This window comes from Python bivittatus, unplaced genomic scaffold, assembly GCF_059951505.1.
Source record: "Python bivittatus isolate LINGU-HERP-01145 unplaced genomic scaffold, Pbiv_v1 ctg000020_np1212, whole genome shotgun sequence".
NCBI classification, from domain to species: Eukaryota; Metazoa; Chordata; class Lepidosauria; order Squamata; family Pythonidae; genus Python; species Python bivittatus.
The window spans coordinates 2,484,885-2,510,492 of NW_028277030.1; the positions used below are offsets into that span (position 1 = coordinate 2,484,885).

The 25,608-nt window shown below is 38.7% G+C and overlaps 2 protein-coding genes across 4 annotated transcripts in view; one reads left to right on the forward strand and one right to left on the reverse strand.

Annotated features, from left to right (window-relative positions):
- Positions 1-17,317, forward strand: part of KMO (kynurenine 3-monooxygenase) — a 30,031-nt gene extending 12,714 nt beyond the window's left edge. For both annotated transcript variants that reach the window (XM_007434919.3, XM_088133360.1), the window contains 10 exons: positions 71-158; positions 990-1,155; positions 1,257-1,328; positions 4,325-4,446; positions 9,516-9,663; positions 11,965-12,022; positions 15,510-15,592; positions 15,672-15,773; positions 15,889-15,948; positions 16,746-17,317. In XM_007434919.3, coding sequence (XP_007434981.1) covers positions 71-158; positions 990-1,155; positions 1,257-1,328; positions 4,325-4,446; positions 9,516-9,663; positions 11,965-12,022; positions 15,510-15,592; positions 15,672-15,773; positions 15,889-15,948; positions 16,746-16,862 — 1,016 coding nt within the window. In that variant the 3' untranslated portion in view covers positions 16,863-17,317. The remainder of the gene's footprint in view (positions 1-70; positions 159-989; positions 1,156-1,256; positions 1,329-4,324; positions 4,447-9,515; positions 9,664-11,964; positions 12,023-15,509; positions 15,593-15,671; positions 15,774-15,888; positions 15,949-16,745) is intronic.
- Positions 17,318-19,497: 2,180 nt separating this feature from the next.
- The window catches only part of ITGB2 (integrin subunit beta 2), a 31,624-nt gene continuing 25,513 nt past the window's right edge, over positions 19,498-25,608 (reverse strand). For both annotated transcript variants that reach the window (XM_007434921.4, XM_025170995.2), the window contains exons 12-16: positions 24,417-24,661; positions 23,666-23,885; positions 20,948-21,153; positions 20,172-20,338; positions 19,498-19,634 (exon numbers count right to left, since the gene is read on the reverse strand). In XM_007434921.4, coding sequence (XP_007434983.1) covers positions 19,569-19,634; positions 20,172-20,338; positions 20,948-21,153; positions 23,666-23,885; positions 24,417-24,661 — 904 coding nt within the window. In that variant the 3' untranslated portion in view covers positions 19,498-19,568. The remainder of the gene's footprint in view (positions 19,635-20,171; positions 20,339-20,947; positions 21,154-23,665; positions 23,886-24,416; positions 24,662-25,608) is intronic.

Consider the following 25,608-nt stretch of genomic DNA (forward strand, 5'->3'; position numbering starts at 1 on the left):
AAAATAAGTAGTTCCTTGTTTTGTCCAAATATTTACATTTCATGCTGTTTTCTTTTTCCTCTCTTTACAGCTGCTGAGAAATATCCCAATGTTAAATTATACTTTGAGCACAAATTGCTTCACTGCAATGTGGAATCAGGGCTACTGACCTTTTCAGGGTAATCAAATAGCTGCAGATTCTCCAGCACACTCTAATCATTAATCAGTACCCAAACAATAGGCCACACTGACGCCTTCCAGCTGTTGTGGGGGCCTGTATTTGTGTAAATTCAAAAATCATTAGGGTTTTCTTTCAAAAGCTAGCAAAGATTAACAATTTAACCAAACACAACGAAATGTTTAATCAACCATCAGGTGACTGCATCTCATAAACTGCTGACAGTATAACCTTGGGTGGAGGGACTTCTGTTGAGATCAGGGTATATTTGTTTTTGAGCAACGATTCATATTTTCACAAGATAAAAGGTTTCCTCAGTAAATAAATGTAAAGCATCAATTCTATGCATTCAGTCAGTCTCCTCCTCCTCCTCTTCTCCTAATAAATATTTGAAATCAAATATATGAAAACATCTTTGAGTGGACATTTGAAAAGACCATCTGCTCATGCAAAAAACATTTTGAGTAATATTGAATTATAGGACTGACAAATCAATCTTATTGTCAATAAAATCTAACAGCATGTGGAGAGTCAATTGTTACATTAAAATATACATTTTAGAAGCCAGTGATTTTGAATTTTTTAGGATTGCTACTGGCTGTCAAAATTCCTATTTCAGAAATAGCTTCACTTACTTCCTTTTCCCCAAATCTGTTTGAAGAGAGTTCAGTAGGAAGAGAAATAAGTAAATTCTTTAAACTTAATGTTACAAAGGGAGATCTGCGCAAACAGAGGTCAGGTTCAATCACCACTCAATATACCGCAATATTTATTGGCATCTTATAAATAGCTGAATACACATACCAATGGTACTCTTTGTGTTTTGTTAAAGATCAGACCAAATGACTAAAGAGGTCACCTGTGACTTAATTGTGGGCTGTGATGGAGCCTTTTCCACAGTTAGGAAGCCATTTGTGAGACAAACACGGTTCAATTACAGCCAAGTGTATATTCCACATGGATACCTGGAACTGAAAATTCCTCCAAAAGATGGAGATGTAGGTAGTGAAAATTCATGGTAAACTTGTTTCTCCTGTTGCCAGTTGATAGCTGCACCGGCACTGACAGACACCTTTCCATTACTTTTTTGGTCTTTCAGTTTGCAATGGAGCCAAACTACCTTCACATCTGGCCTAGGAACACATTCATGATGATTGCGCTGCCAAACCTGGTAAGAGAGCTAATGTATCTTCCATCTTTGACATTCGGGAATCTGGATTTGGTCTGGAGAATCAGTTTCAGCCAGGAAACTTGTGGGAAATGTACAGTATTAGGGATTGCATGTCTGGAATTACATGTCTAACTTTCTTTCTGACACAAAGGCATAAATGTTCTCTCTTGTTGCTGCTCGTAGGCCATATCTAGCTCATCCAGCCACTGAACTGGATCCAGCCTGAGTGGATTCAGCCACTCATAATCACTGTCTCCTACATGCAGGCATTCCCGGCACAGTTCGCTACAGCCTGAGGGGTGATTTTAGGAGAAGGAGTCACAAAGTGGAGGAAAGGAGGCATCACCTCCTACATGCTGTACTAAGTGGAGTGTCAGGTGTTACATTAAAATATACGTTTTAGAAGATTTCAGCCACCATAAACTTTTAAAGCTTGGTTAATGGAGAAGAGTTTCTATTTTCTTTGCAATGCAGGTAGTTCTCAACTTACAACTACAATTGGGACTGGAATTTCCATCGCTAAGTGATGCAGTCATAAAGCATGTCACGTGACTGCATCGCTTAGCGACGGCAATCCTGGGGCAGTCCTGGCTGCCATCATAACCCCAAGACACATGGGTGGTTAAGTGGGAAGAGGTGGGAGTCCCAGGTAAGGAGCACAGGAGAGCCACGGTGGGGGGGAGGCATGGGAGGCCCAGTGCAGGCCACACATGAGTTGGGGAGGGGACTGCTGTGGTGCAGCACGAGCTCAGGAAGGCCAGGGAAAGAATACGCTGCAACTCGGGCTTTTTGGTGTGCTGCAGCTCTGGGGCTGCAAGCTTTTTGTAGGCACAGAGCTGCAGTGCACCAGGAAGCCCCTTTGCGCCATGCAAAACCCAGCCCCAGCCCAGCCCAGCAGCATGGTGCAAAGCTGCCATGCCCCAGGAAGTCCCAGCCGCCCCAGCCCAGTCCCAGCCACAGTCACACTTGCCACCCTGTCCTCTGAGGCCCCTGCAGCCCTGCACTCTGCTGCCCCAGCTGTCATTTGCCATCTTCTTGCTCCCGCTGCTGATGAGGTATGCCTGCCATGGCTCTTCATGAGGCAGATGCTGGCCACGTGAGGCCATCTTTCCCAGGTCTTGCAAGGAAACCACCATATACAACCTTAGGAAGAAAGCCTTGTGCAGCCAGCAGCTGCCTCGTGAAGGGCCAGGCCAGGCATTCTTGGTCAGCAGTGGGAACAAGAAGACAATGAAGGTCAGCTAGGGCAGGAGGGGCCGTGGAGCGCAGGGGGCCAGAAAGGCATAGATGGAGGGGAGAGAGGTGGGTGGGGGGAGTTGAAGTGCCCCTGTGGTCATAAGTGCAGGTGGGCTGCCAAGCACCTGAATTTTGATCACGTGACCATATGGGCGCTGCAACGGCCGTAACTTCGGGAACCGGTTGTAAGTCTCTTTGTTCAGTGCCATCGTAACTTAGAACAGTCGCTGAATGAATGGTTGTAAGTTGAGGACTACCTGTACAGAATAGCATGTTCTAGAAAACAGCCTAACGACAAAGCAAAAATGGTGATTTTTCGCAGTGAAGGAAGAATGTAACAAACAGGGTTAGATATCAGCTATTACAACCTATAGTGTTCCCATCTTCCTTCCAAAAGATGGCCTCTTGTCAGATAAAGCATTGCAATAAACGCAAAACCTACCTCCTGACAGCCAAGATCAAATTTGCTATTTCATCTCTTAAAATGGACTGGAAAACAGCTTTTGCTGTACCATCCAGTTGGGCAAGCATGATTCTAAAATGGGAATGCTCTGAGGATTTTTTTTTCTTTCCCACATTTAGGCCTTCCCCTGCTGTGTTATATATCACTAGAGGGCTGCCTGCAAAAACAGACAGACAGACAGACATAAAACAACCCTTCAGTAATTCATAGTTAGAAAGTGGGTGGTTTAGGAGTTAGAAAAGATCAGCTGTTTCTTTGCTCATTGTTATCTTTTCTGGGTTTGGTTTCAACTGATAGGATTATTTTGTTGCTCAACTTGTTTTTCCTCACAGATTTGATAGACTAGACTGACGTAGTCCATCCTTTTTCTCTGCCTGTAAGTGCAGATGGCATCAATATTCTGTAAGCTCGTAATTTCTGATAGACAGTTTTAGAATGGGTTTTTAAAAATGTCATTTTCTTTTACTTTGCAAGCAAATGTAAGGCATCTCCTTTGCTGATAGGTGCTGTCAAAACAGCAGCAAGCAAATAAATATTTCGTTTTTGAATGCCTGTTTCACTTTCAAATGAATAGACACTTGGAATGTGATTAATATTCCATTGACCTTAATGGTCTGCAAGTTCACCAAGATGACAGCTAAAAATCTGTGGTTCTTTTCCCACTTGCACCTAATCATAGCACTAAGATGCCCTGATGATAGCATTTTCCTGCTTCATCCCCATGAGATTGCCTTCAGCTCATCGCCAACCCCTGAGTGAGGCTGGCTTAAGTCATCCTTAGCTGTACTGGTGTTATAGTAGCCTAAAGCAGCATTTATTTTGACAGAACCCAAGAACACCCTCAAGATATAGAAAACTGTAGACTTTGTCAGCCAGGAAGGTCAGACGACTAGCAATGAACAGAGGCAGTAAAGGGTAGGAGTTTGGCAATGGAGACACGTTGCTGTAGTTTTCTGCCTTTTCAAGCAGGTGGATAGTGCTTCAACCCAGCAGTGGAGGAAGCCCCTAATGGAGCATAGAAAGTAAGTGCAGAAGCTTTGAAACGGGGGGAAAAACAGTATTTTTTTACTGAAAGCCTTATGGGATGGCACAGTTATAGAATTTAATTAATTTTTTTAAAATAAAGACAAGACATTTGATAACCGTTTTATTATATACTTACAAATAAGTTAGTTTAACATAACTGAATCAAATATATATTTTTTCTCTTTACCTTGCAGGGGGACTGCTTTTAGGATTGAACTAAGTCAAAATTCCTTTCAAGTTTTCATGTAATTTATTCATTTTTAATCCATAGGACAAATCATTCACATGCACACTCTTCATGCCCTTTGATGATTTTGAAAAGCTTGCAACAGGAGAGCAAGTCCTGAATTTCTTCAAAACCTATTTTCCAGACTCAGTTCCCCTAATAGGAAAGTAAGTTTTATTTTGTCTACTATGATTCAAATCAAATCAAATAAAAACAAGTCCTAGTCTAAGAATGAAGACATCTAAGAATCAGTTAATTACTGTGTATGGCAGAACAAACTCTTGCAGAGATAATGAGAGACCTGAAAGTAATTGATTATTTTCTTTGTGCAGTATTTACCACTGTGCATTAATTTCCACTTATTACTTCATTTAGTCTTCACTCAAAAAGAAAAAAAGATTCTGAGATCTGACTTTTTTTGCAAATTGTCCTATAATCCAAGATGGTATATAAAAGATTAACTCAGAGAAATAAAACTCTGTGTGAATGCTAAGAAAGCAAGTAAAGATTAAGATAACTGCCTACCAATTCAGCTGTCCTCCAAAACCGATTTACACATTCTGTTGAATCTTTGCTTTATATTAAGTCTTAATTAAACCTTTAGTGAAGTTTTTTTCAAAGTTATAATGCAGATTAACAATAGGAGTAGTTTAAGACAATGCAGAAAACACTTTGGAACCTCAGTCATGTCTATAATATTTTTTCTTTTTTTTTAATAAGAACTTTATTAAGTTATAAAAAAAGCATAAAGATAAAAGCAAACAAGAACTAATAATCAAAGCGAGAAGTAGAGAACAAGGGAGTTAGAAATAAAGAATACCGAAGTGATGGAAAGTAAAGAAAAGGGAAGAAAGGAAGAATTACAAAAAGAATGACTTCTGACTTCTTATGCAGCAGATATAGATAAATCATATAATAACCTCTTACTCTAAAACTACATCTTAACATACATATTTTGTATAACCTCTTATTTTAACTAATCATCAAATCCATATATCATGATTTCATTTTTTTCTGTCTCCTGCAAAAGATCCAGAAGGGGCTTCCAGTTGGCATTAAAGTTAGTCAGTGTTTTTTCTCTAAGCAAAGCTGTCAATTTTGCCATCTCAGCTAGCTCCATAATTTCACCATCCATTCTTCCTTTTGCGGGTAATGTCAAGTCTTTCCACCTTTGAGCATATAGTCTTGCTGCAGTTATCATATATAAAAACAAAGGTCCATGAGCTTTTTCCAATTGTTTATCCATCAATCCCAAAAGGAAAGTCTTTGGTTTTAACTGTATATTAACCTTCAAAATCTTCTGAATTAATATATGAATTTGGGTCCTAAATTTTTTAGCCTTATTACATGCCCACCAAAGATGATAAAAAGTCCCTTCTTGTTCACATTTCCAACATATGTTTGAAACCCCTTTGTACATTTTTGATAATCTTTTTGGTGACATATACCATCCATACATCATTTTATAGAAATTCTCCTTCAAATTATAACACAGTGTAAATTTTAACCCTTTCATCCACATATTTTCCCATTGTTCCATTTGTATATTATACAGTGGTACCTCTACTTACGAACTTAATCCGTTCCGTGACTTTGATCGCAAGTCGAGTTGGTTGCAAGTCGAGGTAAATTTTTCCCATAAGGTTCAATGTAAATACGGTTAATCCGTTCCGCCCTTCGAATTTAGTCGCACTCCGAAGCAATTTTTCCCATAAGGTTCATTGTAATTACCGTTAATCCGTTCCGGTGTCCACGGACCACGCGTCAGGGGCAGCAAAGCGCCCGTGCGCCGCACGGCGGGGCAACAAAACGCCCGCACGCTGCACGTCAGGGGCAGAAAAGTACCTGCGCGCTGCGCGGCGGGGCAGCAAAACGCCCACGCACCACGCGGCGGGGCAGAAAAACGCCCGCGGACCACGTGTCAGGGGCGGAAAAATGGCCGCAGACCACATGTCAGGACGGAAAAATGGCCGCAGACCACGTGTCAGGGTGGAAAAATGGCTGTACCTCGAGGCGGAGTTCGCACATCGAGGTAAATTTTTGGGGCCGGAGCTGGTCGTATCTCGAAAATTTCGTAAGTAGGGGCGTTCATAAGTAGAGGTACCACTGTATATCCAAAAATTTTAGCTCATTTTATCATACAATCTTTAACTTGTTCATCTTCTGTTTCAAATCACAACAAAAGCTTATACAGTTTAGCAATAAGATGTCCATTATTGGTACACAATTCAGTTTCAAAAACAGCTTTGTTTTGTTCAAAACCATACATCTTTTTATCAACTTTAAATCCATCCTCAAAACATTTATAGTAAGACCCTGATAGTCCATCTGGCCCTGGTGCTTTTCCTGTTTAATCTTTTTTATAGCTTCCAAAAGTTCCATTATTGTTATAGGTCCATTCATTATTTGTACATCTGTAAGTTGTGGTAAGTTTTGCAATTTTAGATACTAATCTATTTTTCCCAGATAAATGTCTTGTCTTGTATACAAATTGGAATAATATTGATGAAAAGCCAAATTTTTGGCTATACAATTTGTATAACCAAATTGTCTGTTAAGGTCATATTTCTCTCTTGAAGTTTCAATATCATCCTCTTTTCTTTCTCCTTCCTTAACTTATCAGCTAACCACTTTCCTGGTTTGTTTGCAAATTCAAAATTCCTTTGTTTTACATAATTCATTTTGGTTTACATTTCTCTTACTGTCAACATAGACAGTTGTTGCTGTAGTATTTTGATTTGATATATTTGTCTTAATCAGTAATGTCTTTAATTCTTCTTCTTTTCTCTTAATCTCCTGTAAAATAAAGCTTGTGTTTTTATGCTTTTTTTTCAGTTCAATATTGTATTGAATAAAATACTCTAATAAAAGCTTTGCCTGTATCCCAAACTGTTTTTAAATCCATGTCTTTATTTAGATTATTCTCAAAAAATTCCAATATTTTTTTCTTACAGTCTTTCACTATCCAGTCTTTTTGTAATAACATCTCATTTAATCTCCATCTGAAGGTAGTAAGTTTCTTTTTAAAACTCCAAATCACAGGGTTATGATTAGAAAAAGATTTTGGTAAGATCTCAACTTTAGTTGTGTTGTTAACCAAATTTTTTGAAGTCCATATCATATCTATTCTTGAAAATGATCTATGTCTTTCAGAAAAATAAGTGTATTCTCTAGAATTTCCATTTTTTTGTCTCCAGATATCCACTAATGTTAAAATATCCATTAGGTAATCTACCTAGGGTAATTTTAATTTTCTTCTCAGATGTTCTATCTAATTGTGGCAAAACCACACCATTCCAGTCTCCTATCAAATCCAGTTCTCATATGTAAAATTTATCATTTGTTCTGTGTGTCTTTTATAAAAACCTGTTTTATTTTCATTTGGAGCATAAAGTCCCATAATAGAATTTTGAGTCCATATAATTCAATTTCCACTCCCACAAATCTACCTTTGTCAGTATTGGTTGTGGTTTTAAATGAGAGTTAATATATAAAACAACTCTGTTAGGGTTTTTTTGGTCCTGCTGAAATAAACTCTTCTCCTAAGTTTTTACATACAGTATTAAGTACTTTGTATCTCTATTTCTTATATGAGTCTCTTACAAATAAATTACATCTTGTTTCAATTTTTTCAAATAATGGAATACTTTTTTGCATTTGTGAGGGGAGTTAGCCCCATTAATGTTCCACATTAGGCATTTATAATCCATTTTTAGGGAAATAATTTAGAGAAATCCATATCAGTAGCGCCTAATTCCAAATCTTCCTTCTCTAGCTCCTCTCCTCGTTGCAAATCTTGGTCTGTTTTCTCTGGGATTTCCATTTGGACCTCTTCCAAAACTCTTTTACATTTTTCCAAAAATTCTCTAGCCTTTTGAACAGTATTCAGTCGAAATCTTTTCTGTTGAAAAGTAAAAGTTACGCTTTCCAATTTCTCCCAACAAAATGGAATCTTCTGCTTTAATACCTCAGTCAGGAAAGAGTAGTCTTTTCTTTCATGTAAAATTCTAATTGGAATTTCTTTCAAAATAATTATATCTATGTTATTGATTTTCAATCTTGATTTAAAATGTTGTTGCAAAACTTGATTTCTTGTACTGCTCCTGATAAAATGTACTATGACATCTCTTGGCATGTGTCTTATTGTAGCAAAATGTGAATTAATCTGGTAGACTTTGTCAATTTCTCCTCTTTTCTCTTCTTCCCAATCTAAGAATTCTGCCAACGCGTGAGTCAACTTTCTTTTAATATCTTCATTTGGTGATTCTGGAATGGCTCTAAATCGCAGACAGAACTCTTTCGCTCTCAACTCCCACAATGCCAAATTATCCATCCCTCTTTCAAATTCTGAATCTCTAATTGCTGATTTATTCTCGAAGATTTCCATCCTATCATTTGTTTATTTCTTCTGACATCTGTTTCATATCTACAGTCACTTGTTTTACAAAACTATCCATCTTATCCATTCTTTGTTCAATCTTTTTTTCAAAATTCAAAAATTTGGCATCCAATTTAACATCTAGTGACTGAGTCAGTTTGGCTCCCATTTCATTGATCATCAATTTGAATAGATTAACAGAAATTGGTTTATCTTCTCTTTATCTTCTTTTTCCATTGGCCGTTCCAAAGAAGTTCTTCTAGCATCCAAACATGTTCTGCGTGTTGCCATTATGAAAATCCCAAAAAAGTATAGATGTATCACTGAAAAGAGAGAAGAGAACAAGGAGGGGAAAAAAAAACCCTCTCAAAAAGCAGGGGGGGGGAACCCAATAATTTGTTAAGACTTTAAAACATAATTGCAAACAATTGCCAACAGGTGTCCCTACTATAGCTAAAGTCCACTTTAAAAAAAAATGATTAAAAAGGGAAAGTACAGGCAATTGCCAGCAGGTGTCTCTGTTAAGGAAAAACTAAGGTAAAAATAAACCAAACTGATTGTCATTCCTCTTTGAAATATGATCCCAGCCAATTGCCTGACTGTTTACCTTAAACAAGAAAACTTTCTCATGGATTTTTTTTTTCATTTGAAATATACATATTTGTGACGTTGTTGATTCTTTCAAGTTCTGAACATATACATGTACTTTTCTAGTTGTTGGATTTCTATGAAATAGTTGTGCGAAAACCTCACTACCCTCTCTCCTTGTAGCTTTCAAAATATCCATATTCCAACTGTTTATCAAATGGTAATGTTTGCTTAGCATTTAATCAGTGATATGGCACTTTGAAATTTCAGGCAAGAACTGATGCAGGATTACTTTATGCTACCAGCTCAGGCTATGGTATCTGTGAAATGCTCATCGTATCACATTGGCTCTCAGTGCGTGCTAATGGGAGATGCTGCACATGCGGTCGTACCCTTTTATGGCCAAGGCATGAACGCTGTAAGTCAAAGAATCCTTGCAACTGAAATTCTTTGTGTTTTTCTCAATAAAGAGCACTTAAAAAAAAAAAAGCACACTAGCCAGTGCCCTATTTCTTCTGCATTTGCTCAGACAGCAAGGGAAAAAAGGGTGACAGGGGAAAGCTGCCAAGCAATAAGGCAAAGGGACAGTGACAAGGTCTCAGGGTTCTGTTAGGGGCAAGAGAGTCTCAGCAGGAATGCAGGGGATATAAACATGCCATACCTGTTAACAAGTAAGCATAAGAAAAGGACGACAAAAGCTTTGTTACAAAGAGGGAGATGTGGGAAAAGAACGTGATGGTTTTAAAGTGGGAGGGATTGTAAATTCTGTATCAGCCTCATGCTGCTGAGTGACTGTCTGCTGTTTATACACTGGTGATTATTCTTCCTGAATTACCACAAGGATTCAATTCCTAGCTGTGTTGTTTGGCCTAGTTTGTACCTACCTTGGGGAACTTGAGCCAAGGTATGATGGAGCCTTGGCTTAGAGAAGCAAGGATTGCAGCATACAAAGAGGTTGATTGTATGTGACTCTTAGCATTTGAAAAGTAGAGAAGGAGGAGCTGTCAAATAAGTAATGAAAAATAGCACTAGAGTAGGGATAGCAGGGAGTTCAGTGTAGAATATCAGCTGATACTCCCAAGACTCCAGGTTTTTCCCTTTCTGGATTGGCTGTGTTTGAGATGCTGATGCAAAAGATAGACCTCAAGAGAAGATTACAAGTATGAAGAGGAAAATAAACAGAGGAAGAATGGTTATAATGTCCTGTTCCAAATAGTAGTAAAACAGTATCCAATAGAAGAGAAACCACATTTACACACCATTCAAAAGAGACAATAAAAAAGCTAAGAAGAAAACAAAAAGACCAGAACACATCTTCTCCAGCAGCCTACACCCAGATAAGCAGGGATTAACAAACAATCAAGCAGAAAACAATAGCCTAATCAAGGAACTACTAAGGAGAAAACCACACCCCCACCAACACTGGCAGGAGAAGCTACTGTATATAAACAGGGAGCAAACCCCACACTCATTAGCACTGATGATGTTACCTAGTTGGGTAATGAAATGTCTGCAATCAAACAACCAAGCTCAGAGAGCACCAAGGACTCCACAGTTAAGATAGTACATTTTATACAGGATATCAAGTAGAGTCTCTGTTTTTAGATCCAAATTTAAATTATATAAAAGTACCTCAAGTGTTTCCTTAACAAACAGTGATGATAATAACGGGAAAACTGATCAGAAGTTTAATGCTTATTAGGACGCTCCAAAACTACAACTATGTGTAGAAAATGTAGCACTAATAGTTTCCTAGGATTTTTTTTTACCTTGCTTAACTATTGTTCCCAAACTGGGAAACACAGATGATGTGGTTCTCACCAATTACCAGAAACAGTAGAAAGGACATTAACAGCCAAAACCACACTAGATATGGAACAAGACTTTAAACTTGTTTTATCAGAGCAGAAAGTAAGTTCAAAGTCTGGATATATACAGCAAATTTTTTAGGTAAATGAAGCAGCAAGATGAGTCAAGTAAAAAACAAGACTCTAGTTCTGCCAAGTTGTGGAGAATAATTATCAGAGTAGAACAGACTCAGCCGGGACCATGAGCATGATCCTGGGAATTAATCTTGTGGCAATCAAGGTGAAGAACAACTAGGTCATGGAGTAAGCAAGCTAGCAAGCCTGGAAGAGAATGACGCCTGTTGCAAGAGCAATCATAGAGGGTTAGACAAAAGATTACAAAGGTTTAAATAGATCTGACCTGTGCCTGGAATGATTAAGAACAACAACAAAACAGTAAGTTCATCCAAAACAGTGAAAACAAGCTTCAGAGAAGTTCTTATTTACTTATCTGTTCTTCTTGAGATAAAGGTCATTGTTGTGAACAATAGTGATACTTAAGCAACAGGCTAAACTTCTTGCCCCTGGCCACCTCTGCTCTTTGAGGTCTTTGGGGCAACCTTTGAGCCCTCTCCTCAATTGCCTCCCACTTCTGATTTATTAAAGTTGAGGTCATCATTTTTCTGCTTTCTTGTGAGTTAAATATTTGTAATTGAGCATTCAGTTGTTCTAACTGGCCAAAAAGAATATCATCAAGGTTTGAGGAGATGTTACCTGAGCCTGCGTGACAACTTTATCACTTGAAAACTATAAAAGTACAGTAATTTGGGCATCTACCATGTCACACTTTTCCCCAATGCAATACCTATGGAGTTAGAATTTACTATTTAAAATTAGGTTATTACTTACCTTGCATTTCCCCTCCCCCCCAGGGATTTGAAGACTGTCTAGTCTTTGATGAGCTGATGGACCAGTTTCAAAATGATCTCTGTAAGTGGCTATTAGTTGGAAAAGACAGTATTCTACCGAATGCAAATTAAAAATGGCTTTATGTGAAATGAGTTCAGTATCTCTATCGTCTATTCTCCCATCCACATATTCAGGGTGTGTCTTCATCTGCAGAACTGGGTAAGAACCAATGCCCCCAACCTCTGCGTGCTGGGCAAATTGTAAGGTCAGATGGATCCCACATGGGTGGGCTGGATGTGTGTAGCAGAGTATGAGATAAGGACTGTGATTGCTCCTGAACAGGAAGGAATCTTTACGAGAGAATTTAACTTCCCAAGTATCACAGTCTATTCAGTATAAAGGTTTGAATGATTATTCTGTCCGTCTGTGGGAGGAAAGCATTTGTAAATGTCACCCCCATCAGCAGTAGTAATGCAAGAAGGAATTGTAGCACGAAGCACTCCATAAGATGGGTACTTACCACAAGAGGATTTAAAACAGCATCCAGGACCTCCTGTTCACCGTGTGGACTGTGAGTAATATTGTTAATTGCCCTGTAATATATATCTGCAAATATGCGTTAAATAGGCTAAAGCAAACAGCATGCATAAGTTGCCTACATCTTTTTATGCTAACCTTATGACATCTCAGATTATGGAGCTCAAAGTCTCCCTCCTGTTGTGTAAGTTTTAAGACAGTGACAAGTATGTTCTCTGTGCCTGTATAAATTCCTGTTGTGGCAAAGTATTTTTAAATTAGACCAATTGTTTTTCATTAATCTGTAACCCTAACCCTAACCTCAAGCTGCATTAGCATGTTATCCTCTAGTTTTTCAGTCAGCAAAAAAGGATGCCGGCATCAGTAGCACTGCTCCAGTAGCTGAGGCCTCTTCTGCTTCAGTACAGTGATGAGGCCAGCAAGTGGGGCAGTCCATACAGTCAAATTAAGGAAGTCATTGGTGTATTCCCCTGCCTTTATTTCCCTTCTACTGAGTGTCACCTGTGGGTGGGAAACATAATTGCACTGCTTAATGCATGGTGTGGTGGGATTTGAAAGAGTGGGAACCCCTTATCCCCAAATTCCCTGGCTGGCAAATTGCAGACCCAGAGGAGACTCTTCTGAGCTCCTTCCTGCTCCTACATGGCTTGGGGCCAGGTTATTTGAAGGACTGTCTTTTCCCAGTTTCAACTGCTCGACCCACCAGATCGGAGAGGCAGGGTATGTGTCTCCCCCACATTAAGGAGGTCCATCTAGTGAGACCAAGAAGAAGGGCCTTCTCTGTGGTGGCTCCCTCCCTGTGGAACATCATCCCCGCAGAGATAACCCTGGCTCCCACCTTGATGCTGTCCCTGAAGATCCTGAAGACATGGTTTTGCCCATGGGCCTGGGGGTCCCAGGTCAATCTGGAGCCCATCAAATGGCTAGTGTAAATGTGTTGTTGCCAGGGGTGTAGGTGTAGTGGATTTTATATTTGGGATTTTTATTCCTGTAAGCCACTCGGAGTCACTGAGTGAGTTGGGCAGCCATATAAATTGCTTAAATAAATAAATACCTGTGCCCTTCCTCCATGCCTGGGATGTGTCAGGTGTAAAAGGTGTAAAAGAGGGGCGCGGGGTGAATTGGGAGGGAGCTGCAGCTGATAAACCCTGCAAGAGAATGGCAGCACTGGCGGTGAGTGGCTATGGCTGGCAGAAACCTGAACAGCCATGGAACATAGTGCAGGAATAGTCAAAAGGGCACTGATATTCTGGGAGTTATTCTGACCCCCAGAATAATAGAAACAGAGAAAGTACAGCCAGGCAAACCCCTTGTCAGCAGAAGCTGTAGAAGTGTGTAATTTATTTAGACAACCAGCAACCCAAGCTGGCAGCTCTTGTCCCATTTAAGTCAATCTTGTGTTCAGCACAGGACAAAGGCTAGCCCTGTTATTTAAGCACAGGTCTAGCTATCTTGAAAGCAGCCTTTCAAGAGAGACTAAACCTATGTATACAACAACCCTGAGAAATTTGTTTATTTGCTAGATTTGCATATTGCCTTTATTTTGTACAGCACAAGGTGGCATACATAATGCTCCTGCCTCTGATTTGCAAGCATGAAAGCCAGTTGGGTGACTCTGGGCCAGTCCCTCTCTCTCAGCCCAACTCACCTCCCTGTGTTGTTATTGTGGGGAAAAGAGGAGGAGGAAGGAGTATTAGGTACGTTCACCACCTTGAATTATTTATAAAAATAATAAAGGTGGGATTTAAAAAAAACTAAAAAAAAAAAACAGCCCTGTGCAGGAGGTTGAGCTGAGAATGTGAGCAGCCCTTCCCAACCTTTTTACCCTGGAGAAACCCTTGAAATAATTTTCAGGCCTTAGGGAACCCCTGCGTAAAAAGTATTATCTCTACAGCTCATGGCACATTAGCAATGACCAGTAAATTGTAGATATAATAATCTAATACAGTAATGATTGTTGGTGGTCTTTGGAATAGAGAATTATATTTTTCCATGGGTCTGGGTTTTTTTGTTGATTTGTTTGATTTCTCCTCCCCTACAAATGATGTCAAGTCTAATGTAAGTTAGTAATGTAGATAGAGGAAACTTAAGTTTTTCCTTTTTTAAAAAATCCTACTTTTTTTTTTTTCCATATACAGGTAAGCCTAAAAGTCTTACCACAAATTTCTTCTCTACAAGATGCTAATGAGTAATGGTATATGTAAGAGTAGGTTTTTCCCTATTTAAAACTTTAAAATATTAGCCCCCTTTCTCCCACCCCATGTTCTGGAAAAAACAACAGGCAGTTATGCTAAGTTTATCTTTCTTAAAATTAATCTTTTTCTTTCCTTTCATAAATTCTAAAAACTTATAAGGCACTCATACTAAATTTCTATTAAATAACTGGTATAAGCTAAAATGGGATTTAATTCTTCTAAAGGTAAGCCCATTACATTTTTTAAAAAATAAAGGCCATACATTGATTTTAAATTTATACCATGAAAATGTATGGATAACATTGAATAGTGAAGTTATTAAAAGTTATTATTAAAAGCCTTAGCCCTAAGAAATATGAATAAAAATATAGACACAACTTTATACAAGACTTTGAAAAAAACTTTTCTTAGTGAGTGACATGAGGCTCAAATAAAGACCTAGCAGTTACAAAATTATAACATTATTATACAGCAGCAGCAAACCAGCAGGCCAGCAGCTGAGTCATGATACATAAAAATTGCCATCACTGCAAGCACTGGCATTGTGTGGCATGGAAATGTTTAAAAATTGTGTTTTGTTTTTTGTTTTGGTCACAATCTCTTGCAGAACCTGAGTTGAGATGGGCTGAAATAGAATATATTTACTGTAATCACTTCACAGACCATACCTGTAGGCATTGTATGCTCATAAAGCTGCAAAATGAACATGAAAAATCGTGTAACCAGTATTTACCAGAGAAGGACAACTAACTAGAACTACTGTTTATCTGTATACTCTGTGGCATATTAAGGTTTCTCTCGGCAGAAAGCCTGTCACATTCCTGCTTTTTCCTTAGGTGTTTGCCTTCCAATGTTCTCAAATCTGAGAGTACCTGATGATCATGCAATTTCAGACTTAGCCATGTATAATTATATAGAGGTAAGTTAAACAATATTTGATTGACAATTGAATGATAGGCAATGTTATCAAATGCAAATGCATCTCTTTCTGGTTTCAGATGCGGGAACATGTGAATTCAAGGTGGTTCATTTTCCGAAAGCACATAGACAATTGGTTTCATGCCCTCCTGCCCTCCACCATCATTCCTCTGTATACTATGGTGAGACACTAACACTTAATATTGCAGGATTTTCATGTATTTTCTCTTCCGGTTGTCTACTTTTTCTTTCTGGGATACATTCAGAATCATGCAGTGATTTTGTAATCTCCTTCAGGTGACATTCTCCAGAATCCGGTACCATGAAGCTGTGCAAAGATGGAAGTGGCAGAATAAGGTAGACCACATTTAGATGCATTTGCCTGGAATAGGTACACAGAGCATTTATTTTCTTAGCAAATAAATATGAGGAAGTGGAGAAGTATATCTATCTTCAGTCTAGATTTGGTAAAGATGAAAGTTTAGAATAGCCTGTACCACGGAATTATATATAAATGTCCAAATAGTTTTCCAGTAGACCTAAAGGTCCTACCTGACTCATCCCTTCTTTGTTCATTAGGGCTTGGGGGTGATAGATAGCATGACCAGCCACACTTCAGGGCAACCAGTACATGTAATGCCCTAGCTAGAATTTATGAGCCCTGAGGCTGTTCAGAATCACCAGAAATGCAAGTATCACTGGGGCTGCCCTGAAACCCTCTTCCTCCCCAGGACCCTCTTCCTTCTTGGAATGTGAGCCCAACTTAAACAGTTCTGACAGAACTAACGAGCTAGAATGAAGGTATGCTTGTTATCAGCAGATTTCCCTTGTGCCATATCCTGCCCAGTCCACAAGATACTGCGTACCTCTATATTATGGAGTCTGATGGTGAGTTAAGGGGACAGATGAAAATAGGGAATGATGTAACAGAGAAATAAAAATGGTAATTAAGGATGCAAGGAAATGCATGTTGGACTCAAACCTAAGTCTCATTGGGACCGACATTGCTGTGCGTACAAAACAATAGCCTTAAATAGCCAGATTTAAGACTTCATAAAAGTGTTGGCAAAATAATTGCAACTGTCCCCCATTGGAATATTTTTCAGATCTTTTACTAAAATTTGGATTTTTTTTTTTTTTTTTTTTTGCTAAAGGTGATCAATAGAGGCCTCTTCCTCATCATGGTAACAGCAGCAGTGAGTGGCATCTATCTGTTCAGAAATGGAAAATTACCCAAAGTGGACTTCCGCATAAAGGACTTGTGGAGATAGTTTTAAAAATGGTCGAAAACTTCCAGAAATCATTTGAGATAGAACTGAATATTTTCTGAATAATTAATCTCTGCTTTAGAAGTTGTATCTCCCAAATATTATAAAAATACATATGATTTAGATGAATGGTGGATCCAAGGTGGATGGGCCAGCAGGAAGAGGCTGAGAAGATGGGGTGGGGGGGTCAAAGTTGTGAAGAATGCTGGCAGCAGAGAGTATGTACTAGGAAAATGGGGGGTATTTGAATCAGTTGTTAATTCTGATTACATACTTGAATCTCATATATAATCCCAGTTGAATCTTCTCCTGCTTGCCTTTAAACTTAAGAAGATTCTATCTGTTCATAATTTAAGGGGAAATAAAACTGATACCAAACAACCCCTTTCATGTCTTAGACTTAGTGCAACAAACATGACACGCTTGATCACAATTTGAAATAGGGCATGAGCTTTATTGGTAGTAATGTATAGTTGACAACTCGCAAGCGTGGGTTTACAATTACAAATTGAAATGGTTTTAAATCAGTAAAAGTTTTATTGATTTCAGTGATGCATTAACATCAGTGGTCATGTACATTACTAAGTAACTGGAATCTGCGTTGAACCAAAATTTTGTCAAAACAATGGTATGTGCATTGTGACATCACAATGCAAGTTCTGCTCCTTACATGAATATGCATGTGAGACATTGCAGTGCTAATACAAAAGGGGAGAGTTTAGGTTGCAATGATTGTTTTGCCATTTGCCCTCCCTGTGGACGGCATCTTGGGAACTGACAAGCTGTCAGACAAAACAGTGATAAAGTGACTCCTGATTACCTTGTTTCATCCTGGTTGCATACAGCTTGCCTGATTTTTTTGAAGTGCCCATTCCCACACTTGACTTTGCTTTTGGTTGTACTGAAGGCCTTATGCATGATTTAAAATCAATCTGTACAGTTTTTTTACCACAAGGAAGTTTAATTCATATAACATTCTATTAGTTAAGATTTCTTAAAATGAATCGTGACAATACTATTCTTCATGTAGCATCTGGAATTTGTGCTATCATGCCAGCAATTGATGGCTCCAATGCCAAAAATGTCAATAGTTCAAAAATGAAGCACACAGCCTTCAGATATCTCACCTGCCACCATGTCACATACAATGGTTGGGTTTGCATTTGCTTATGTCCTGTGAACTCAACCAGTTTAACCAAACTAATAAAAAAAGGCTTAATGCAATGTGAAAAAACTAGGATAGAACTCTGCACATGCATCTCATCAAGTCATAATATACTTTACGTGATTTATGACTTAGCATGTTGTTTGAATCCAGATTTATTCAACAGTCCAAATAAAAGCTATCTGATCACAATTTGTGGACCTATCAATATTTTTTCAGTAGAAGAAATCCCTATATTCAACAGCTTATATAGTTGTTAATGTTAAGCTTAAACCAGAAAATGGAAATTACCATTTAGTCTTATCACTCAGTGGATAGTTCTTTTGGCAAAAGCTCATTTTTCCAGACTAACTTGGCATTCTGAGTAGTGGAAGAGAAAAGAAAGTACATTTTTGCCAGTATGTTATTGTTTAAAACAGTCCTGTTCCTGGGGCTTGAATGGCCGACTGATAATCCAGAAGGGGCATCTAGCACTTTTGGTAACTCACATTCAAGGAAGCTCATTCTCTGTTTGGGGCATGTTCTGGCCATGCCCTCAGCTCACCATCTGCTCCCCAAAGCTCTCAGATCCCAAGGTTGCTGATTCAGCAACAGGTGAATAAAATGCTTTGTGGAGTTTTCAGTTCATTCGCTAATAGCTTTAGAATGGTCCCTTGCAACACAACACTAAATTTGGAGTTTACAGTACTGGGATAAGACCTCACAAAGCTTGCTTACAATCATGATGAGCCAAAGCCATTTTAGGCTACTCCACAATTATCAATATTTTCCAAAAGCAACATTCTCTGACTACCCACCTGGTTTTGTGAACCACAAGACAAGCATACACATAGGTGCATATGGGTGATAAGTATGGAAAGAGCAATGCTAGAAATGTGTTAAGTGCTGGAAGCTCGCTGAGGCAGTGAACTCAGCAGTTTAAAGCAAAGGGACTGAATGCTCTACTCTGATACACTCTTCTCTTTTTTGGAGTCCCAGGAAAAAAATAGTTCGCAGTGCAAAATATTGGAGCTCTTTGACAGATGGATGGAATTGCAAATGCTCATGAGATGAACAAATCAACAACACACATCGTTTTGAATCCAACATAGTACTTACTTGGGGAAGGTTTGTGGTAGGGCTTATTATTTTCTTACTATGTGACTTACCTTAAAATAGGCCTTATAAACAGTAAGATGATTAATTAACATAACTCCCTGAGTAGCAGTTGCCAATTTTATTTACATATGGTAATATAGCAGATCTTTAATAATTACTCAAACCAAAATCCAAATCTCCACATGTTGAGTGGTAATGAATGGAGGACACCTAGTTGCTCTGAGTGCTTCATCTGTGATATGCAGTTAAGTTTTGTAGCATTTAGGATTTAAAAAAATGTGGGAATGGAAGCATGTTGCAAAACCCAAAGATTGTTTTTTTCATAATGACTGATACTATACAACAATAACAGCTGGTTTAAGAAAAGCACCATGGCAAATTGTTTCATCTTCTGTTTCTCCGCTGAAGAGTTTCTTGGTGTTTTGCACTGCTGCTGAATTTTAACTTCATTGGCCATTAAATCTGGGGTTCACAACAGTGGTAGTGGCACTCTTGAAAAGAGGATTGTCAGCCTGTTAATAAAACGTCAGAGTTATCTTTAGCTGCTAGTAACACCTAATCTCTCAAGAACAGATCAGGATTCAGATGGACAATCAGACACACTTGGGCTCTCTTAACAGTTTGACAAAACCCAAACTAAACAACAACAACAAGGAAACAGGACTATTAATGAGAGAATCTCCAAACTGATGCTACAAATAAGTCATTATCTCTGGATGGCATGTTTTAAATCAGGGATGGAGATTCTCCAGATGTGGCCAAACTATCATTCTCAGCATGTTAGGAGCAGTAATTCAGCAGTATTTGGAAGACCCTAGGATGCCTGCCTGTTTTCATTGCACAGGAGTTTTAGTGTTTTCAGCATGTAACCTAACACCTTCTCTGTTATGTAAATATTTCTTCCTTATTTATGTTAACCCATTTGAAAGGCCTGTCTAAGTACACCAAGCTGAATCAATTACTTTGATTAATAACTCAAACGAAGGAAGAAAGACACAAGTATGTCTTCTCCTTCCTTTATATCTCTCTGCAGGGGTTAAACACCTTACCTCATTCCATTTAGCCTTGGACTTCTCCTTCTCAAATCTGTGATATTCTCTGCGATCAATCAACTCTGCCACTAGCCGCCAAGCCATGAGGAGGAGGAGCCCAATCAGAGCCACTCCAGCAATAGTACCCCCCACTATGGCTGCAATGTTAGGGGGTTGGGGGCATTCTAAGAAGAGAAGAGAGAAAAACGATTTTAAAAATGTGCACTTGGCTGAGCAACAAAAGTACAGCTATGTATGTATATGAAGAGTGTATCCATTGTATGTATTACACGCTGGTAGTAAACATTCCTTAAATGGATAAAGAGGCAGAATTCTAAAAATATACATAATGCATTTTCATTTTTTTTTCTACAAAAATGACAGATCCTGAATCTCCATATAAGATTTCTAGAAACTCTTTAAAGGCCCCATATTCTTTCAGTGGTACAGTACAGCATCCCATTAAGGAGCTATCCTAACTTGTTTAAGGGGGCACAACTTTTATGTTACTCTGCTTAGGGGCTTTCCACCCAACCCTACCTAACTCTGACTCCTTGTTCCTATAGGAGCAAGTCTTCCCTCACCAGGAAGAGAAATCCTCATAAGATCCACTAAAAATCCTCAGCGATACAAGCTGCCTCTCTTCCCACCACTTACAAAGTGAAGGGCAAATTAAGATCTGCTTCAGGTACCGGTTGTGTCCCGCAACTGCATAGCACTAATGTCATTTCTAGTCAATAAATATTAGAATGGAGAGCAGATGTTAGTTTTTGGTAGTGTGGCACTAAGCATACCTTTCTCAGGATTGACTGTAATAGTATAGTGCTCAACTCCATCAGTCTGAAATATTGTGTAAGAGATCCAGCAATTCTGTGAATCCTTTTCCTTGCATTGTTTACCTTCTGATAACACTTTACTTTGAACAGTAATATTTGAACAAGCATCAGAGCAATTCTTCTGAAATGGCCCACTCCCAAAGGCAAGACATTCAACACAGGAACTAAAAACAAACCAACAAGAAGCAAGCTTTTTTTAAAAAGTTTCATAATAGAGTCATGATGCAATGGACCTATATTCTATGTAGCATATTGTGGCATATTGTAAATGATGAGGATGCAAAGCTGAGAGAACCCAAACTTGTTAAACACATACTGTTTAGGTTCCAGGACAGGGGGACGACAAGTTTGATTTAACCTCAAATAGATGAAGTCTCCCTGGGGGTTAAATTAACTCTCCCGGGTCAACTGGTATGGCAAACTCTTTACCGGGTAGAACTGAGACTGAGGTGATATCGTAATGAGACTCCACCCAAAACAGCCCTTTCAAGGAACTCCCATCTCTGTTTCCTCAATAATTTTCATCTCTAATTACTAACTGGGTATGCACATGCAAAAAAAAAAAAGGGGGGGGAATGGGATGGGATAGGTAAGACCCCTCTGAGCCTGTCTTGATGTCAAGCCTAATTACAACACTTATTTCATTTTTTCCTTCCAAAGAGAAAAAATTCAAAAGGGAGAAAATTGGGGAAGGAAGTAACAGCCCCCCAACCTTGTTTATGGTGGTTGCTGGGACTAAAAATAATGCAGCCGTTCTGTGTGGTATGCTGACTAGGGGAGGGGATGGCTGTACAAAAGTCAGGCCCCATAGACAGTTTATCATATAAATTACATTAAATGTTCAAATTGGTTGCACTTTCTTTTAAACACTTCCTTACTCATTTCACACATTACCTTTGAACACTCCTAAGTATGGTAACATCTTCTCTGAAAAATATTAATAAAACATATTGTGATTGGCCTATGGCACCTGACTTTTCACGCTCTATATGGATGGAGGAAAGAACTGAAGACATGAACATTCATATCACTTTTTTGATACAGAAATTAAAGAGGTCAAGACACAGCCCTGTTTATACCACTTTAATATTTATCCTCACAAAGAAAACTTCAGAGGATCCTATTCTTATCTGCATAGTGCAACTAGCACCAAACAGTATGAACAGAAGTAAATTGCTAAGTCATCAGCTATAATTAATTCATTAGCCAAATGTTGTGTTGCTAAATTTCTTCAAATCATATAGAAGAAATCATTTGAATATTCAGTTGAAAAACTTGCTGGAGAATTGTTGTAACATTTAAACAGCCTCAAATCTCATTAATGATGATCAGAATGAAGAGGTTTCTGACAGGTTTCAAAATTACTTCACTGAGTCTTTAAAGATCAGCAGATTTGCTCTTTGCTCTCTGATCAAACAAATTAAAGATGGGGCCAATACAGATCCTGTGTACTGCTGGGAAGATTAAAAGCCGAGGAAGAGAAGAAATCAACCCTAACATTCTAAGCCAGGATTGCATACTTCCCAAGACTAAATGTCACTAAAACAAAAATAGCTGGAAAGCTTAAATCAATACAATGCAGGAAGAGTCCAAAGCAGTGCAAATGCAGTATTTAAATGGTTTCTGAGAATATCCACTTTTATTTATATGTGGATAAGAGTTATTCCATAAACTATGCATACAATGTACTTCCTAGTTCTCTCTCTCCATTAGAAGAACAAAATCTTTCCTATTAGATTAACGATTGATTGATTGATTGATTGATTATGTGTAATGATATGTGAGAAAGCTGAGAAACAGGGTGAAGAGATGCTGCTTAGGGAATGGTCAGAGAAGAGAGGGCATAGCCCATAGTTACATAATGGATGAAGAAAGAGGCTCAGAAGGGACACTCTCTAACTTCTCAGGCTGTAAAGGAGACAGCAGGAGATCTGTACTTTCAGACTTGCAAGATGTTAATATAGCCTTACAATAAAGTAGAATTAGCTTATCTGGTTGTGTTTCCTGTCTGGTCTACCTGGGAGGGTTGACATTATGTGCTAACAAGTCAGTGTCAACTCTTGGCCACCATAGATTTTCTCTGTGACAATCTGTCCATAACCTGATCCTTTTTGCCACTATTCTACTCTTTCCTTTCACCTTTCCCAGCATTAGAGCCTTTTCCAGAAAGCTAGGTCTTTGCATAATGTATCTGATTATCCTAATTACCTGAAGTAGGATAATTACATTAACTATTGTTTAAATTATTTTCTAAACCTTAAACTCTAGCTAATTTTAATATGGTTAGCAGAAGTAACCTAGTTTCATAAATGATGGTCTTACCAAGACTAACTACAGAATTTTTGTTTTTTACTGAAATGTCAAGATAAATTATGGGTAATTTAAAAAAGAAATGAAAATAATCTAATTTCTCCTTATAGCAACACTAAAGGAGTGAAGTGTGCAAGCAAAATGTTTACTGCAGCTCATTGTGTCCCAAGTTCCTTGGATACTTGTACTCTCAAAAGGTTTCTGACAGTGACTTTCAACAAAGGCTACTAAGTAAATCTAGAAGTCATGGAACAAGAGAGTATGGTCTTTTAGAACCCCATAACCAGTTATATCACAAATAGCAAAGTGAAACTAAGTGATGATAAGAAGATGGATCAAAGTGCAGAATTCCCTCACATCACTTACACATTTCTGGTACAGAGAGATGGACAACTTGGGCACTCTTCACAGAAAGGGGGCTGATATTGTCCATTACATTTGCATGTATTGCACTGACATTCCCCACGCAGACTGCATACATTCCCATTTTTATTCACGCAGCCGTCTGTTGAAGATATGCATTGACAAGCAGTGCCATCAAAGCCTCCTTTACATTTGCATTTCCCACAATCACAGACTCCTCGTGCTGCAGAGAGAAACTGGAGAGGTTAGGACAGAAAGCATTTGTTGCATCTATCATTGACACATAACACCCAAATGATCTAGAAAGGGTTACTACATTAAAACGGAGGCCAGTGCTCTGCTCCACATGGCCCACATTCTCAAGTGATCCACTGCAGGCACAGAAGTCTTGGAATTCTTATTATCGTGAAAAACACTGCAGTGCTTTTCTATGCAAGAAGAGTTTGTCCTTGACAAATTAGGTGTTGAAGCACTGCAAAATAAACAACATTCTAAAGGAAATGGTCAATATTTATTCACAGGAAGACAAAAACTCATTCCATTGATATCAGCTGACTCACTTCCAAATTATATATATGGTCTGGATCAAAGTGCTAGTCATATAGTTCTTTGTAAAATGCAGAAAAATAACATAGAGAATGTAGTGGAAATGATATGCTTTAGAGCTTGTAGTAAGAACATCTGGAGTAATAGTATCAAAGGCCAAAAGAGGTAAATTCAGTATTTTCATAATCTGCCTACATCAGTCACTTACCTTCCCCTCCACACACTTGACCATTGTGAAGCTCACAGTTCATGTTGTCACACTCACAGAAGGAACCATAAATATGCTTTTTGGTATCTGCCATGGTATGGCAAATACATTGTCCACACACACAATCGCCCAGGCCAGAACAAATGACTGAAGCATTGTCCTTTCGACAACTCTTTTCCAGTTCCTTGCTGGTTTTGCCTCCAGTCTTACAATCACAGTTCTTTCCGATATAGCCAGCTTTGCATCTGGCATGAGAGAAGAAATATTCAACATCAAAGAATAGAGTTAACAAGCAACATTAGTTTGAGCATCCTTAATTTCAACTGCAGCCTCCTTTGCCTGTTGCAGTATTTACAATCTGTTGCTACACAGGCTGCATCTCATATATACTCATCAAAAAAGAATGCCGCTGGGTTTTACTTCTGGATGGAAAGGCACAGAATTATTCTGCTAGTTTCTTTTTATTCAGGATCCAGCCTATGGGTGTGTCTGCTGCTCAGACCTATGTACAGAGTGCAAATTCTTCTCAGGTTAGTAAGCTACCATTTGATTTCACCTGGAACTATCACGAGGGCTTGAGGCAACTATTACATTTCTAATTTACAATCAGATATGTTTTATTTCCAGTTATTTTCATAAGCTTCTGTTTTATAACTTTGTAATAAATTTCTATATAGTATGCATGTGTTAAAAAATGAAAATTGCCCAGAGAGATTTGTGAATTTGATAAGAAAATGATTCAGTATGAAAAATTTGCTAGGTAGGTACTCAGAGAGCCAGTTTGGTGTAGTGGTTAAGGCACCAGGCTAGAAACTGGGGGATCATGAATTCGAGTCCTGCCTTAGGCATGAAGCCAGCTGGGTGACCTTGGGCCAGTCCCTCTCTCTCAACCCTAGGCAACGGCAAACCACTTCCTAAATCTTGCCAAGAAAACTGCAGGAACTTGTCCAGGCAGTCACCAGGAGTCAACACTGACTCAAAGGCACCGAAAAAAAAGGTACTTTTTAAAATTACTATTCATTATTTTCATGTTAAATTCCTTGTCTTGGAAAATTCAAGCAAGCAAATGTATTTTCACTCCCACCACTTTTTCTCCTGAGGAGCCCCGCTACAGGCTTCGAGATCCCAGGGAAGATCCCTACCCACTAGCGCTCTGTAGAGCCTATCCTCAGCACCCCTCACCCCCCCCCCA